Source organism: Aotus nancymaae, unplaced genomic scaffold, assembly GCF_030222135.1.
Source record: "Aotus nancymaae isolate 86718 unplaced genomic scaffold, 86718_ANA_hifiasm-v0.15.2.pri h1tg000020l, whole genome shotgun sequence".
In the NCBI taxonomy this organism is placed as follows: domain Eukaryota; kingdom Metazoa; phylum Chordata; class Mammalia; order Primates; family Aotidae; genus Aotus; species Aotus nancymaae.
In genome coordinates, this window is record NW_026988432.1 from 55,484,986 (window position 1) to 55,503,291 (window position 18,306).

The 18,306-nt window shown below is 38.4% G+C and overlaps 1 protein-coding gene and 1 non-coding gene across 9 annotated transcripts in view; both read right to left on the reverse strand.

The window, feature by feature from the left end:
• Positions 1–18,306, reverse strand: part of GREB1L (GREB1 like retinoic acid receptor coactivator) — a 307,520-nt gene that overhangs the window by 127,477 nt on the left and 161,737 nt on the right. For all 8 annotated transcript variants that reach the window (XM_064379355.1, XM_012445023.2, XM_064379354.1 and 5 more), the window contains 3 exons: positions 9,406–9,582; positions 3,241–3,417; positions 243–365 (listed from right to left, as the gene is read on the reverse strand). In XM_064379355.1, coding sequence (XP_064235425.1) covers positions 243–365; positions 3,241–3,417; positions 9,406–9,582 — 477 coding nt within the window. The remainder of the gene's footprint in view (positions 1–242; positions 366–3,240; positions 3,418–9,405; positions 9,583–18,306) is intronic.
• On the reverse strand, positions 1,895–2,059 carry LOC135276171 (U1 spliceosomal RNA). Its single transcript, XR_010343729.1, has one exon. It is a non-coding gene; the product is annotated as a U1 spliceosomal RNA (small nuclear RNA).

Below are 18,306 nucleotides of genomic sequence, written 5' to 3' on the forward strand. Positions count from 1 at the left end.
CCTAGAATGAGGTCCTAGGCTTCAGCTAAATTTCCTACCAACTGTCAGAACTATAAGGACTTCAGTCCTGGTCATCCAAAGATTAATCCATCTCAAGGCTGAGTTCTAATTCTAATAGTAACTCAAGTAATACCTTTACTTTGAAATCTCTCTATTCAAACTAACCAGCAGTAAGTATTAAAAAAAAAGCCTCATTAAATATACATGTGATGCTTGAAATGTCAAAAGAAAATACCCCATACCTGTCTGAGTGAATCCTGCTTTGTATCCATTAGTTGTCCCATTTTCTGGGGTCACAGTTGACGACACTGAAGAGCTTGGTTTAATAGTTTGGCAAGAAGCAGAGGATTGTCGGCTTCTACATTCTGGAAAAGAGTAAAAAACACATAGTATGAAATGACCAGTGTTCTGTTAAAACAGGTGATGGGAACACAATCTATAAAATCGCTAAATTAAATTGCTGCTCCTTAAGTGGCAGCCACCTCTCTAGAGATTCCCTTCCCCAATCCTGACTCCAACAGAATATTTAAACTAGCGAACACAGTGCTTTTGTTTGGAAGGCAAATAAATAGTTTCAAAAAAAATTCGACCTTTGTTCCCTACATACTAGTTCCCAGAGGAAAAATACTCATAACCAATATAGTTATGGTAGTTTAATGGGTAAGACAGAGGTTAACACATTAGTAATTTATGAAAACCTAGTAAGTCTTTCAATACCAGTTAACATCCTACCTGGGATTCGTTTATGTATAAAAAGTAACCTAGGGTCTGTCTAGGCTGCCTACAACCTTCTCTTCACAACCTTAATTTAGGTCCAAAAACAGAAGCAAAGAAAAATGCGTAAGCAGTAGAGAAAAATTTATGCTCAAATTAATATTATTCTCAGTTCTTATTAAAGGAGACTATATTCAAAGTGGTACTGATCATGCTATACCAAGCTTCATTTTAAGCAAACCAGTATTAGTGGGCCTCTGGCATATTTTAATAGTGCTTTGTACTGATTCAGGTAGAAAGTAAATACTAGGACAGCCTGTGGGACTGTTAACTTCCAACAAAATTTTACCCGATTAGTCTCAAAAAGTAGCATGTGAAAAAGGAATATAAATGATTATATATGAAAAAGTTAATTATAGATGGTTTTTTAGAATATCTCCAAGTTTATTGGATACATACAAGGACTGCAAGCAGTTTTCTGTAACTTTCTATGCTATGGCTTTCTATGAAGAGCTATTGTATTCTAGCCTAAGAGTGTATCTCCAATATGTAATATATACATACATATATATTGCTATCATGTGTACATATATAAATTATATAGACATAATTTCAGTTCCAAAATAGCAACTATTATAAACATGAGGCTTCTTTCACAAATGTTATTCTTTATTAGGAAGAAGAGGCCAGGCATGGTGGCTCATCCCTGTAATGCTACCATTTTGAGAGGCCAAAGTAGGTGGATCACTTCAGCTTGAGATCAGCCCGGGCAACATGACAAAACCCTATCCCTACAAAAAATACAAAATTTAGCCAGGCACGGTGGTGTTCGTCTGTAGTCCCAGCTACTTGGGAGACTGAGGTGAGAGGATCACTTGAGCCCAGGGTCGGGGAGGTTGCAGTGAGCCACTATACTCTAGCCTGGGCAACAGAGTGAGATCCTGTCTCAAAAAGAAAAAAAAAAAAAGAAAGATGAATTGCCATTGAGTACTAAAAAGTTAAAAATATTTTATACAACCAAAACAAGGCTAAAGAAGGAAATTAAAAGGGAGAGAGGTGATATCTATCCTATTTTTATCCTTTTCTTAGGATTTATGACATTCAAATGATTTTTATGAGAAAAATCCTTTAATAGGATAAAGACTTTTGTTTTCCTTTTTTTTTTTTTTTTACGAAAAACCAGGGGAAAGTGCAAACGCAGTCCCCCACTGCCACAAATTATGCAGTCGAGTTTCCCACATTTGGGGAAATCGCAGGGGTCAGCACATCCAGAGTGCAATGGATAAGCCTTGCTCTGGGAAAACCACCTTCGTGATCATGGTATCTCCCCTGCCAGGTTAAGTATGGGATAAAGATTTATCTATAATTCCCCAGCTTATGATTTAGTGGTCACAAGCTTTAAGTTCTGATGATACCTGTCTTGGAATATGTACCCATTTCCTAAAGAACCACATAACGCTACTTCAAAGGTAACCAAGAGAAATTAAGGTGAAGGGCTCAGAAACAAATCTGTGGTTGTAATTTGGAATATGATGCTGTTTTTCATAGGCAAAAATCTTGTGTAGACATCAAATAGAAACATTAAAGATAAATATCAAATGGAGAAAAAAATCTCAGCATCTAAGAAACTGATCCATAGAATAATAATTAAATACTTTTTTTCTTTAGCACAGTGAAGAGAACTTCTGTCAATTCCTATCAAGCACATGAAGATGTGAAGTTTCAACTGGCTTCATTTTTATAAATAAGTTCTTTCTAATGTATAAGAAATAACACTTTGCCAACTTAATAGTGTATTTTCCAAGGTTATTATGAAGAGAACATTAATGTTTATTCTAAGTATGTTTAGGTCTAATTAAAATAGAAAAAATGCTGGGGAACCTCCAAAGAAATTAAACAGAGAAAAAAGGAGTTGTCACCCTGAGGTCCTCTCTAAACGATGGAAGAGCTAGAAAGAGTCAATTTTTCCCCCTGAAAGCTGTACTCCTTTCCCAAAAGACAAATAAAGAAACATGCACTTTCCTTTATTTATTTATTTAGAGATGAAATCTCGCTCTGTCACCAGGCTGCAGTGCAGTGGTGCGATCTCTGCTCACTGCAACCTCCATCTCCCCAGGTTCAAGCAATTCTCCTGCCTCAGCCTCCCAAGTAGCTAGGGTTACAGGTGCGCACCACCACACCTGGCTAATTTTTGTATTTTTAGTAGAGACAGGGTTTCACCATGTTGGCCAGGATGGTCTCGATCTCTTGACCTCATGATCTGCCCGCCTCGGCCTCCCAAGGTGCTGGGATTACAGGCATGAGCCACTGTGCCCGGCCAACATGCACTTTCCTAAACTTGAATTGTCTCTGTTAAAAATAGTAAGGGAAGCCAAATAACCTACCAGAAGGCTTTACATTTTTGGATAGCCTTCTGAAGTTGGGATATTTATCAGTATCGCACCTGAACCCTGAACCTTGTATGGTTCACTTGTCACCATTGTAAAATCTCCATTCCCTCCCCTTTTCTTCCTGGAAATTGACTACCTTTCCAGCAGATAAGAGGTCCCTTAGAAAGCACACCCTGGGAGCTTCTGACTAGGTAGTACTTTAAGTGCTTCTGCTTCTTTGGCTGAGTGGTGAGCTTCAAGTTAATGTGGTTTGAAAATTCCGTGAAATATCGAAATCCTCTTTCTCCGCAACCAATACAATTTCCAGAAAACCCTGAAGTGATGAAAACCAATGTTACTAATGGCCTTGTAAGTTGATACAATACTTTTACGTATTAAAAAGCATAGAAACATTTGCATTCTTTGTGCCAAAAATGTCTCAATTTCAAGGAAATAATTCAGAGGGAAAAAAACCAGGTACACATTTTTTTAGCAGTTATTTTATAACAGTGAAAGACTGGATATAATTTAAATGCTGCTCTAAAAAATAATGGATAAGGAAATAGAGTAGATAAATACAGTAATAGTTAAGGAAATAGAGCACATAATATAATAAAAAGCTTGGCTCTAGAATGTCTATTATTTCTTCCCCACATACTCCTTCTTAGAGAACCTGCATCTTCACCCTGGTTCTCTGCCCTCTCTACCACTTGAACTTACCTCCATGGCCACAGCTGGTGAGCCTGTGCCTCATTGTCTGACTCAGTCTGGGACAATCAGACTCTCTGTTTTGGAATTTTGAAATAAATACAAAAAGTCAGGCAGTGTACTGGAGGTTGGATTTGTTAGGTTTTATAGAATTGGAATCCAAATTAGGGCTATGTCAGCCACATGTAAGCTAAGGTATGGTAACCAAGAACCATGAAGAGAAAGCTGATCTGTGAAGAGGATAGCAGAGCATGGGCTAGATGTGCAAATTCAGGGTTTTGTCAGCTTCAAGTTTCTGTGAGATTTAGCTATAATCTTGAGATTCCCATTTCCCCTTTTCTAACACTTCTTTATTCATACTAGCTTATTATTCCTTTAGATCTAATATCCAAACAATTCCTCACTCAGACAAATCAAATGAAATAAAAACTTTGGTGACCTGGTGGGAACAGGGGACATGGAAAAAAGAAGAAACAGAGAAAACTGATAGGATGAAAAGCTGTGCCTTGCTTTACTGAAAATCAACTTTTCTGGCCAGGCACAGTGGCTCACGCCTGTAATCCCAGCACTTTGGGAGGCTGAAGAGGGCAGATCACAAGGTCAGGAGCTTGAGACCAGCCTGGCCAACATGGTGAAACCCCATCTCTACTAAAAATACAAAAATTAGCTGGGCATGGTGGCACATGCCTGTCATCCCAGCTACTCAGGAGGCTGAAGCAGGAGAATCACTTGAACCCAAGAGGTGGAGGTTGCAGTGAGCTGAGATCACGCCACCGCACTCTAGCCTGGGCAACAAGAGTGAAACTCTGTCTCAGGAAAAAAAATATCAACTTTCAGTCCCCCCTTAACACACAGAGTAAACGCAGACAGTAAGAGAGTGAGTTCTTCTAGTTGTGTCTGATGAGGACATAACATATTTACTATTATATAGATTAACACGACAAAAAAGTTGTAATAAGAAAGGGCATCCCAGCCGGGCGCGGTGACTCACGCCTGTAATCCCAGCACTTTGGGAGGCCGAGGTGGGTGGATCACGAGGTCAACAGATTGAGACCATCCTGGTCAACATGGTGAAACCCCCTGTCTCTACTAAATATACAAAAAATTCGCTGGGCATGGTGGTGCGTGCCTGTAATCCCAGCTACTCAGGAGGCTGAGGCAGGAGAATTGCCTGAACCCAGGAGGCGGAGGTTGCGGTGAGCCGAGATTGTGCCATTGCACTCCAGCCTGGATAACAAGAGCGAAACTCCGTCTCAAAAAAAAAAAAAAAAAAAAGAAAGGGCATTCCATATTGTATAAAGGCAGTATCTCTATACGTAAATAACTGAAAACAAATTCACTGATGAAGTGATAAACTCTTTTCAGACCCCTAAACCAACCTTATATACGTGTGTGTGTGTGTGTGTGTGTGTGTGTGTGTATATATATATATATATATATATATGTATATATATAGTTTTGTATTGTTATGTTTTGAGACGAAGTCTCACTCTGTTGCCCAGGCTGGAGTTCGATGGCACTGGAGTTCAATGAGATCTTGGCTCACTGCAACCTCCCCTTTCCAGGTTCAAGCAATTCTCCTACCTCAGCCTCCCAAGTAGCTGGGATTACAGGCAGGCACCGCCATACCCGGCTAATTTTTTTTTTATTTTTAGTAGACACGGGGTTTCACTATTTTGGCCAGGCTGGTCTTGAACTCCTGAACTTGTGATCTGCTGCCTCAGCCTCCCAGAGTGCTGGGATTACAAGCATGAGCCACCGCGCCCGGCCTCAATCTGATATATATTTATAATTAACAAAGATATATAAAAGGCTGGGTGCGGTGGATCACGCTTTTAATCCCAGCACTTTGGGAAGCTGAGGCGGGCAGATCACAAGGTCAGGAGATCAAGACCATCCTGGCTAACATGGTGAAACCCCATCTCTACTAAAAAAAATATACACAAAAAATTAGCTGGGCATGGTGGCATGCGCCTGTAGTCCCAGCTATTTGGGAGGCTGAGGCAGGAGAATCACTTGAACCCAGGAGGCGGAGGCTGCAGTGAGCCGAGATTGCGCCACTGCACTCTAGCCTGGGCGACAGAGCAAGACTCCACCTCAAAAAAATTTTAAAAATAAATAAATAAATAAATAAACAAAGATATATAAATAGAGAAGAGAAAAGCCACAAGGATTAAAGATAGCCTATCTCACAATATCCTAATCTCAGAATGCTAACCATCAATTCAAAGCATTTATAAACAGGAAGTCCAGTTTATTATTATTCAATCCACAACTATTTATTGAGCATCTACCTATATGCTAGGCATTTTCCTAAACACTGGGGAAACAGTGGTGAAAAACAGATATTCATAACCTCTGGTCAATTACACAGAATTAATAATTTATTACTGCCACTTTATAGACATGTAAACAATTGTATAAATGACTTAAAATATATTCAGAGATGGATTACATGTGAGAGCATTTGACTATTTGTCTAATATCTTAAAGTAGTAGCCCCTCCCCCTCCAAAAAAAGGTTGCCAATGGCTGCCTAGGTCACCAAAGTCATTCATCTATCCATCCATCCACCCACCCACCCACCCACCCATGCATCCAACAAATACTGTACTCTATTATGTGCTAGACACTGTTGTAGGCACCAGGTTTTTTAGCACTGAACAAAGCAAACAAAGTCCCTGCCTTTGTGGAAATTACATTCTGGTCTGATCATTGCACCTTCATGGAAAATTGCCTGACCTGTGAAGTAGATATGCCATACCCAAGACACAGAAAAAAGCTACAAGAACCTTTCAGTCAAAATAATCAAGAACAGTGCCAAAACATGAAACTTTTAACTGATAGGTCCAAGTGGTTTAGAAAAGATTAGTGTGAGAATTAGAATTAACAAAGTACTGACGTTGAGTGTGATCGTTTATCTTTTCCTCTGTCTATTTTGAGGTGAAAAGCAAGAGTGTGAAGAGGAAGAAAAGCCATGGGTCTGAATAATCTGCAAAGGAGAGGATCTTCACATTAATAGTAAGTTAACAATATAAAAGAGTTAGAATCCTAGAGTCCTTTTTAAAAACTCTGTATGATTTCAGCATTAGCCTTCCTTCAAGGGAGATTTTATCTGCTTAACATTCTTGTTGTCACTGAAAACAAAAAATAATACCACTCACAGCCAAATTACCTTCTAGTTTTTCTGGCAATCAAGTCTTCCAATTGCATGGTAGATTTGGGGCACAGGCACTACCAACTGGATCAATATATGTTTAAATCAATTCCCCCACAGTCTTTGGAATCTGCATAATTTATATTAAAATTTAGACAAATTGATATTGGATCCACAGGAGTTCTAGAACAGTGGGCTTAAACATTTTTTCCCACTATATTTTACTGCATATAAAAATCATCCACTTTAAGAAATATTGGATGAATATTAGTTTTTGGACAATAGAGTACTAAACATGTAAAAATCTCAACAATGTCCTTATTTAAGAAAAACCTGACATTTTGTTGCTGCACTGCACTTTTACATGGAGAAGTGGTTAGTGAAAAATTATGTCCACTTACAAGCCTGGAGAAAGTAAGCAAGGTTCCAAGTCTGTAAGGGTACTTAATGAATACAATAGTAAAATAACTACCATTTGAAGAGCAAATACTATGTCCCAAGCACTGTGCTGGGTGGGTGCTTTAAAGACATCATCTCATTTGATCTTTATGACTCCACAAGGTAGGTGTTAATGGCCCCATTATATGCATGGACAATCTAAGACTCTAAGTTCTTAAAATACGGAACTTAAAGTGCTGAAGTTCTTAAAGTGCTAAGTGGCAAATCTGGGATTTGAACACAGTTCTGATTCCAAAGCCCATGGTCTTTGGTCTCACTCCTGATTTCTAAGGATTACGAAGTCTATTATTCTGATGGTGTTTTCTGTGTCTTTTCCATGACATATTCTAAGAGGATTCCCTAGTTACAAAAAAATCATTAAACAAAAAATGCATTATGAGAGATTTTCATTGTCTACAGTCAGAGACACACCTGAACTGTTTCATTAGATGAGACTATAATGCTTTTCAAATGCTAAAAAGTTTTCTGAAGTTGTTCTACTATAGCCTACTAGGTAGTAAGCTCTGTGAGGATTAGGACTGTGTCTTATAATTGCTGTGTTCCTACATCAGAGCCTAGTCTGATTTCTGTCATTTTGAATAAATACTGCTGAATGAAAAAATGAATAATTGGACCTTCTTTGCTATTTTAGTCCAGCATATTAGATTTATCATTAGACTTCTATATTAAACCATCTGCTCAATTTCACTAAAACAAAGTGAAAATTTTTTTTTAATGAGAGCCTTATGAAAAATGAAAATTACCATTTCTTTTCCTATGAACCATGAGAAGCCTTTAAACTATAATTTAAGGAACTTCTATGAGGCGTGTGCAGGGTTACTTTCTGGCTCAAGATATTGATCAATGTATTGCTAGACTTTCTGATGACACTATATAACTAGGAAGAATGTATCAGACTACAAAAATAAATACATATCATGGTCAATGCAATATTTGAATTCACTGACCTATTTTTTTCCTTTTTACTGATATTTGTGCCTAAAACACGATTTCATCTATAGTAAGAAAAATTCTGAGAAACAAAAACAACAGTAGAGAAATGCAGCAGTAAAAAAGCAACAAATCTCATGTGTTTTCTTATCTTTTTAATCATTTAAAATAAAATAAATCAAGTCTGTTATTTCCTATGATATAGGAAAGCTATGTTGTGAAAAAGCCCAGACTCTAACAACAGAAAGTAAAATAATTCTGAGATAAAGTCATTTACATTTTATAACATATAGAGATACAAAGATATATAGTCCTAGTTATTTTGGTTGAACTAATGTTAAATATAAAGTGAGAATCACATCACGTAAGTATGGCTAGAAATAATGGGTGGTATGGAAAAACAACAAATCATCTACAAAGGGAATAATCCACAGATGCATAATTAAGAGTTGACTTGATATCAGGTCCAAATTAATGACTAAAGAGAGTAAATTCTCTTTTCTTTGTAAAATATTAATTTTTGATAAATTGCATGCTTTTTAAAAATGCCAGGTCAAAAAAGTCATTTATTTAAGGTAAGTGTTTTCAGAATGAATAAAAATGAAAAGGCCAGGAGTGGTGGCTTATGCCTATAATCCCAGCACTTTGGGAGCCCAAGGCAGGCAGATCACCTGAGGTCAGAAGTTTGAGACCAGCCTGGCCAACATGGTGAAACCCTGTCTCTACTAAAAATATAAAAATTAGCAGGTCGCAGTGGTGGGCACCTATAATTCCAGCTACTCAGGAAGTTGAGACAGGAGTATCACTTGAACCCAGGAGGCAGAGGTTGCAGCAAGCCAAGATTGTGCCACTGCACTCTAGCCTGGGTGTCAAGAGCAAAACTCCATCTCAAAAAAGAAAAAAAAAATTTAAGAAATTACCAAAAGAAAAAAATGTCTCATAATTGAACTAAACCATCTGCTCAATTTCACTAAAATTTCACTATATAATCCCCAAATGATCCTTTGGTATATTTTTAAAAATTAACTCCCTCATCTTGGAAGGAATTTTATAGGCATGAAATACTCACCTAAAAGTGCATTTTTCCCATTATCATCCGGTAGAAATCGCTTGTCAACAGCACAAACTAGGATGTGTTCAGGCAGATTGGGAGACTTGGCCCCCACCAGGAGGAATCCTGCTGGGATGTCAATTTGTTCCATACACAGTGATACCAAACGCAAATCCTTTCCTGCTTGACAAAAACCTAAAAACCAGTTTAAAAAAAAAGGACACAGTGAAATGTTTAGTGAGATTATATCTCCTTATCACTCATTTGTAGAGATTTATTTGTGGGAATCACTATTAGGGACTAAATTAAAGCCCATATACTCCAACCAGAAGAAAAATCTATCAAGTGTGGCCCTCTGAACAAGATGAAAAGACACTGAAAGGAAATATTTCCATCTGCTTCAGTCAAAAACTTTATATTTTCTGGTTCACAAGTGAGGCAATGATGAATACACAATGAAACCCATGTAATTTTTATGTACATGTAATACAATGATTTTACCTCCAATGCAAATTCACTTCTCTAAATGGGGACAATGTCAGAATAGAGATACTCTTTTTTTCACAAAGGAAGAGACTGAAGCTTAGAATTTGGTGACTCCTAGATGAACAGGCCAGAACTGTTACAGCATTTCACTTTTTACCATGACTTGACATGACATGACAAGATGCAATAAAATCTTACATAACCACTTTGTATATCACAATATATTATATGAATTCATCACTTCATGATTTATTAAACAAACATTTACAACAGATGCTGTCCTAGACCAGGAGATAGACAATTGAACAAAATAGATGTTCTTCCAAGAACTGACATTGTAGTCAATTGGAATGTATAAGGAACCAAGAATCACAAAGATAGTGTTACAGGGGATGGCTACAGTTCTGCTGCAAATCTTCCGGGGAATGATTCTGTCTGTACTCTAATCATATGACTCCCCCAGGGAGTTGTGACACTCCAAATTGATGTGGAGCTAGCACCTGATCCAGCTGGGCCACTTTGATAGCCCAACTTTCTGGCCATAGCTGACTGGTCCAAAGGTGGACACCTGATATAAGGCCCATCTGGTTCAGATCCTAGGAAATCTGAACATGGCTCAGTCTGCTTTGTGGCAGCCCTCTTCCTTGACCTGGGAGGGAACTCCATCAGCACAGGGAGGAGGCTGAAAGATTGTTCTGGTAGTATTTGGATCCCTGGGTCTGCTGTATCTGCCCTTCCCATGATTTGGCCATGAAACCTTTTGCTTTGGAATTCTTTCAATAATCTCTTCATTTTCCTAAGCCACTTGGGTTTCTGTCATTTAAAACCAAGAGAGGCTGAATAAAAGTATGACAAATGCTATTTCAGGCCAGGCACAGTGGCTCACACCTGCAATCCCAGCACTTTGGGAGGCCGAGGTGGATGGATCACTTGAAGTCGGGAGTTTGAGACCAGCCTGGCCAACATGGTGAAACCATGTCTCTATTAAAAATAAAAAAGTAAAAAATTAAAAAAAAGGCATGGTGGCACATGCCTGTAATCCCAGCTCCCTGGGAGACTGAGGCAGGAAAATCTCTTGAACCTGGGAGGCGGAGGTTGCAGTGAGCCGAGATCATGCCACTGCACTCCATCCTAGGCAACAGCATGAGACTTGCTCTCAAAAACAGAAAAAAAAAATGCTATTTTAGAAAATTTTGGAAACAAGGAGGACATCTACCTCTCCATACACAAACCCAAGGAGAGCACCATTATCACTGCTCAATACAAAGTAGAGAAAAACCATGCTAGATTCTCCTAGCATCAATTCATGTTATGATTTTAACCAAGTGTCAACAGATAATTGAACGCCATCAGTTACTGGAATGAGAATTAAAAAAAAAAATTATCAAAACATTGGATGAGGCCAGATGCAGTGGCTCACACCTATAATACCAGCACTTTGGGAGGCCAAGGAGGGCAGATTGCTTGAGTCCAGGAGTTCAAGACCAGTTTGGGCAACATGGCGAAACCCCATCTCTACAAAAAAGTTAGTCGGGTCTGGTGCTGAGTGCTTGTAGTCCCAGCTACTGGGGAGGTTGAGATTGGAGGATCCCTTAAGCCAGGGAGGCAGAGGTTGCAGTGAGCCAAGATTATGCCACTGCACTCCAGCCTGGGCAACAGAGCAAGACCCTGTATAAATTTTTCTTAAAGAAAAAAATTACAATTTGAATTTTAAAAAATCGATGAAGCTGTGGGGCATATTAAATTTACCATATCGTTTTGGTTCTCAAACCTCAAAAGCAAGCCTAATAGAACTTGGAGAAGTCAACAGAAGAAAGAATAAAATGATAAAGAATACAGGGTCAATCATTTTAAGCTTATAGATCCCTCTTTAACATTAACAAAAGTCAATTTAAACTCTAAAAATCAATTTAACTCTAAAAATTCTTGAATTAAGAAAAAATATAAAAACTTATGAATTCTTTAGCAGTTATAAATGAATCTGCATTTGTTCAAGATATCATCTATATTTATTTAGAAAATAGTCATTAAACATGTGGGTCATATTACTTAGTTTACAAACATTTTTTGGAGCCTATGGGTACCTGGAACCCTTTGGAAAAAAGAAAAAAAAATCTGCTGTGCCTAACCCTGTTAGGCATAGAACTCACAGGTTTGGAAGCTGGGAATTGATAATGATGATGATGATGATGATGATGGCAGCTAAAACTTACGGAGCACTTGCCATAGCCAGGCACAGTGCTACTATATAGATTATCTGATTTAATCCTCTCAATACTTAAGACAGGTACTATCTCCTTTTCATAGATGGAGAAACTGAGGTTCATAAAGGTTAGGAAACTTGTCCGAGGTTACATAATGAGTTCAGTAATGCTCGGTTATGTAAGACAGAGGAAGTCTGCCACAGTGAAAATAAACAAAAAGTACACTATTGAACATGGCAAAAGAGAAGCTAAGAACAATTACAGTACATTGCTAAAACTATGAGGGGTGAACACAGACTTTTTCATCAAATTCTAAAATACGAAATTTAGGAGTCATATTAAAGTACTGAAAGAAACACTAATTTATTTTAATCAAAGGAGTTACTAATTTGCATATAGACAGTAAACATGGGTTTACAGACATAAATCTAGTTCATGGTTGTCCTATTAAAGGAAAGCAGGATGCAGGCCAGGCGTGGTGGCTCACGCCTGTAATCTCAGTACTTTGGGAGGCAGAGGAGAGAAGATAACCTGAGGTCAGGAGTTAGAGACCAGCCTTGCCAACGTGGTAAAACTCTGTCTCTACTAAAAATACAAAAATTAGCCAGGCATGGTGGCACATGCCTACAATCCCAGCTACTTGGAAGGCTGAGATAGGAGAATGGCTTAAACCTGGGAGGCAGAGGTTACAGTGAGCCAAGATCGTGCCATTGCACCATAGCCAGGGTAAGAAAAGCAAAACTATGTCTCAAAAAAAAAAAAAAAAAAAAAAAAAAGGAAAGCAGGATGCCTGGGGAGCTGTCTCTGTGACCAAGTAGTAGTAATGCAATCTTTCTACAATACTGACTCACTCTATATGTTATGTGGAACCTCAAGATCATCTAAATCAGCATTTTTCAGTAAGTGGTAAATTCCCAGGGATTCATAAAAAAAGTTCCAAGATACCTGGGAATAAATGAAAGTTAAATAGGCATCACTATCAATTTCTAAAAATGAATCAACAGTCTAAATATCCTACTTTTAAAACAGATGTTTTAAGGGCCTTTCATCTAATACACGTAGGGTTAATGGAAACCAGCTGACTATTATATGTGTGGTTTTGCCTATCATACAAGTTCAAATTGTTTTCATTTTCAGTCATATGTATTGACATATTGCTTAATTTGTACACATAACAGGCTGTTGGTTAAAGATGGGAAGCTCAGAAAACTTTCTGTGTTAATAATACAGAAAGTAATTTTATAAATGTGCCTAATTTGCTTTTGGGGGGAGCATATTTTCAGGGAAATTATAATCTATTTTTTTGTTTTTTTTGTTTGTTTTTTTAATTATAATCTATTTTTAAAAGCTCTTTACTAGACATAAAAGTTAAATTCATTCCCCATACTCATTCAACAAATTAAAAGATTTTATATAAGGCTAGGCATGGTGGCTCATGCCTGTAATCCCAGCACTTTGAGAGGTCGAGGCAGATGGGTCATGAGGTCAAGAAATGGAGACCATCCTGGCCAACATGGTGAAACCCCATCTGTACTAAAAATACAAAAATTAGCTGGGTGTGGTGGCGCATGCCTGTAGTCCCAGCCACTCAGGAGGCTGAGGCAGGAGAATCACTTAAACCGGGGAGGCGGAGGTTACAGTGAGCCAAGATCATGCTACTGCACTCCAGCCGGGCAAGAGAGCAAGACTCCGTCTCAAAAAAAAAAAAAAAAAAAAGATTGTATATAAAATGAATCAATATGTTTTTCCAGGACACCAAAAAACAAATGCTAAAAAGGTAAAAATTTAGTGACTATAATCTAATTTGGCTTTTCATACATGAGGAAGAAAACACTACCTCTTTCAACTCTATAGGCAATTACCTATAAACAGCAGCCTAAAACTCTTCCATCACATAGGCAAAAATGCAAAAATTATAAAAATTAGCCAGGCATGGTGGCAGGCGCCTGTAATCCCAGCTACTTGGGAGGCTGAGGCAGGAGAATTACTTGAACCTGGGAGGCGGAGTGAGCCGAGATCATGCCACTGCACGCTAGCCTGGGTGACAGAGCGAGACTTCATCTCAAAAACAAACAAACAAACAAAAAAACACCTCTCTGACTCAAATACAGTCATTCATCACTTAACCACATGGATGCATTCTAAGACATGATATTGTTGTTGTGTGTACATCACAGAATGTACTTTCACACACCCAGAAGGCAGAGCCTACCACTCACATAGGCTAAATGGTATAGCCTCTTACCCCTAGTCTACAAACCTGGATAGCATGCTATTGTACTCAATACTCAATATAGGCAGTTGTAACACAATGTTTAAGTATTTGCAGAAAAGGCACAGTGAAAACATGATATGAGAGATAAAAATGACACACCGTATAGGGCACTTACCATGAACAGAGCTTGCAGGATTGGAAGTTGCTCTGGGTGAGTCCATGAGTGAGTAATAAGTGAATGTGAAGGCCTAGGACATTACTGTACACTTTATAAACACCATACCCTTAGACAACACTAAATTTACTAAAATGTTTTCTTTCTTCAATAAAAATTAACCTAAGCTTACTGTAACTTTTTAACTTTATAACCTTTTTAATTTTTAAAAACCTTTTTGACTCATAATAACACTTAAAACACAAATATATTGTACAGCTGTATAAGAATGTTTTCTTTCTTATGTCTTTATTCTATAAGGCTTTTTTGTATTGAAACTTTTTTTACTTTTTAAACTTTTTTTGTTAAAAACTGAGGCACAAACACATACATTAGCCTAGGCCTACAAAGGGTCAGGATCATCAAGATCACTGTCTTCCACCTCCATGTCTCATCCCACTGGAAGGTCTTCAGGGCAATAACATGCTTGGGGTTGTCATCTCCTATGACAATAATGCCATCTTCTGGAATACCTCCTGAAGTACTCGACGAAGGCTGTTTTACAGTACATTTTGTTTTAATAAGCAGGAGTGCACTCTAAAATGACATAGTCATTTATTTATTTATTTATTTATTTATTTATTTATTTATTTATTTATTTTGGAGACGGAGTTTCGCTCTTGTTACCCAGGCTGGAGTGCAATGGCACGATCTCGGCCCACCGCAACCTCCGCTTCCTGGGTTCAGGCAATTCTCCTGCCTCAGCCTCTCGAGTAGCTGGGATTACAGGCATGTGCCACCATGCCCAGCTAATTTTTTACATTTTCAGTAGAGACGGGGTTTCACCATGTTGATCAGGATGGTCTCGATCTCTTGACCTCTTGATCCACCCGACTCGGCCTCCCAAAGTGCTGGGATTGGAGTCTTACTCTGTTGCCAGGCTGGAGTGGAGTTCAGTGGTGCGATCTCAGCTCACTGCAACCTCTGCCTCCCAAGTTCAAGTGATTCTCCTGCCTCAGCCTCCTGAGTACCCAGGACTACAGGCATGCAACAGCAAATTTTTGTATTTTTAGTAGAGACGGGGTTTCACCGTGTTGGCCAGAATGGTTTCGATCTCTCAACCCCATAATCCACCTGCCTCAACCTCCCGAAGTGCTGGGATTACAGGTGTAAGCCACCACACCCGGCCCATAGTCGCTTATTACCTAGTATTATGTGTTACACCTAATTCTATGTGCTATACTTTTATATGACTGGCAGTGCAGATTTCTTTACATCAGCATCACCACAAACACATGAGTAATGCATTGCACTGCTTTAGGATGGCTACAATGTCATCAGGTAACAGACATTTTTCAGCTTTGGAACCTATAGGACCAACGTTGTATATGCAGTCAGTCATTGACTGAAATGGTGTTATTTGGCGCACGACTGTATACTGTTTCACCTCCCTCTAGTCTGACGGAGAACTCTCCTATAAATTCTTCCTTGTCTATTTTTGCTGGGTCCTGTCACTTGACTTCCCTGTGGCCTTTTCAGATTGACTTCTGAGCATCATTCGATATACCAGCCTCTGCCAGCCATTGACTGTGTTGGTATTCATTTATTTCATACTTGCTAATGAGTCCTTAAAACTGAAGTGTTGGCAAGCCACAAAAGTAATCCATGCTCACAGTCTGACATTTCTCAAGCAATACATTGAGGGAGCCTAAGAGGGAAAAGTTACAATTTTGGTCTGGGCTAAAGAGGGATACAGTAGAGAAGGCACAGTTAGTGTGGCGAAGGCATGAAGAAAGCAGGATTTTCTAGGGAAGACAGATTATTTCAGAGCAATTTCTGTGGCAAAATGAAAACCACACAGTCCACACAAACAGTTTTTAGTACTACAATCTTTTGAGGGTTTTCCCACTTATGTTATGAGGACACCTAGAGGTCAAAAGCAATAATCATTAAACAATTACTATATTCTACAAGAGGTGTGTTTCTAGCCTCCTTCACAAAAAAAAAGTCAAGAGGTATCTGTGACAATGAATAGAGAAAATCTCCTATTTGATGCTAAAAAAAATTAAATCCACTCCATAATGGTGGGAATTTGTAAAAAGGGTTCAAGAACTAACTGAGAGCTCCCAATGTCCAAAACTGAACAATTTGAGCAACAAAATTAGTATTGGATTATAAACATAAAGTAAATGTAGGCATTTATGGCTCTAGTGACATAAATAAATTACTGAACACATCAGTAAATGGAAGAGAAGAGATGAATTCCCACGCAGATTTTCCAATAATTTACGTAGATAGTCTGCCCTCAAGGATGTGGAGTCTAAATCCCTGCTCCTTAAGCATGAGCCGGGGATTCCTTCCACAGTATGCAGTGGAAGGAGAGTGGAGACAACACTCCCTCAGCCAGGTGACCAAGGTCAACAGCAATAGTGATAAACCATGTTGACAGTATGTATCCTTGAAAGAATGATAAAAATTTACCTCTGTGATATTCCTCCCCAGATCCTACAACCCCAATCGAATAAGGAGAAAAACATCGGATGAATTCTAATAGGGGGGTTTCCCACAATATGCCTAATACTCCCCAAACTGTCAAGGTCATCAAAAGCAAGGAAAGTCCACTGGGTGCAGTAGCTCACACCTGTAACCACAGCACTTTGGGAGGCTGAGGTGGGCAGATCACCCGAGGTCCGGAGTTTGAGACCAGCCTGACCAACATGGAGAAACCCCATCTCTATTACAAGTACAAAATTAGCCGGGCATCGTAGTGCATGCCTGTAATCCCAGCTACTTGGGAAGGTGAGGCAGGAGAATTGATTGAACCTGGAAGGTAGAGATTGCCGTGAGCCGAGATCATGCCATTGCACTCCAGCCTGGGCAACAAGAGCGAAACTCTGTCTGAAGAAAAAAACAACCAAACAAACAAAAACAAGGAAAGTCTGAGAAACTGTCATAGCCAAAAGGCACCTAAGGAGACATAACAATTAAACCTGATGTCATATCTTGGATGGGATACTGGAACAGGAAAAGGATATTAGGAAAAAACCAAGGAACTCAAACTGTGAACTTTAGTTGTTATTAAAATTAATAAAAATGTATTGATATTGGTTCATTAATTGTAGCAAATGTCCTATACAAAGATATTAAAAATAGGACAAACTGTGTGGGGATATATAGAAACTGCACTATTTTCTTAACTTTCATAAATTTAAAGCTGTTCTTCAAAAATAAAATAAAATAGTTCTATTTTATCTTTTTACCATGTAGCTATTTGCCAACACAAGGCATACAGGCAATTTAATTAAAGCAGAATAGGAAAGAAAGAGACAGCAAGGCTGAGTCTAGGAAGAGAGTCCAGAAGAAATCAATTCAAGACCAAAAACAGTCACTAAGTCAAGCAAAAGTTTATAAATTCAGTCTGTAGTTATTCTAGGAATAAGTTCACCTGCTAAGGGGCTTGTCTTTTTCTATAAAGTACATATCTATTTACTGTTTCCCCCAAATCCTCATTGCTTAGATTCAGATCAGCTAATGATAGACAAAATATATTATCAAGGATCCCTACAAGAGTAAAAACATTATGCAAAGAGCAATATTTAATTTAGCTTTTTCAGATGGAAAATAAGCCGTGTGCGTCTGTAAAAAAAGAGTGGATAGCTAAAAACAAAATCTATGAAATATTGTATCTCAATATTTATAGGATCCCAATATCCAGTGTGACAAGTAGTTCTATTTCCCACTACTAGAAATATGTCTGATTACTAATCTAATAAATATAAAATATTAAATTTCAATTAAAACCTTAAACTAAATGAAAAACAAAACAAAATTGTAGGACCCCACAGCAGGGTAATTCCCTG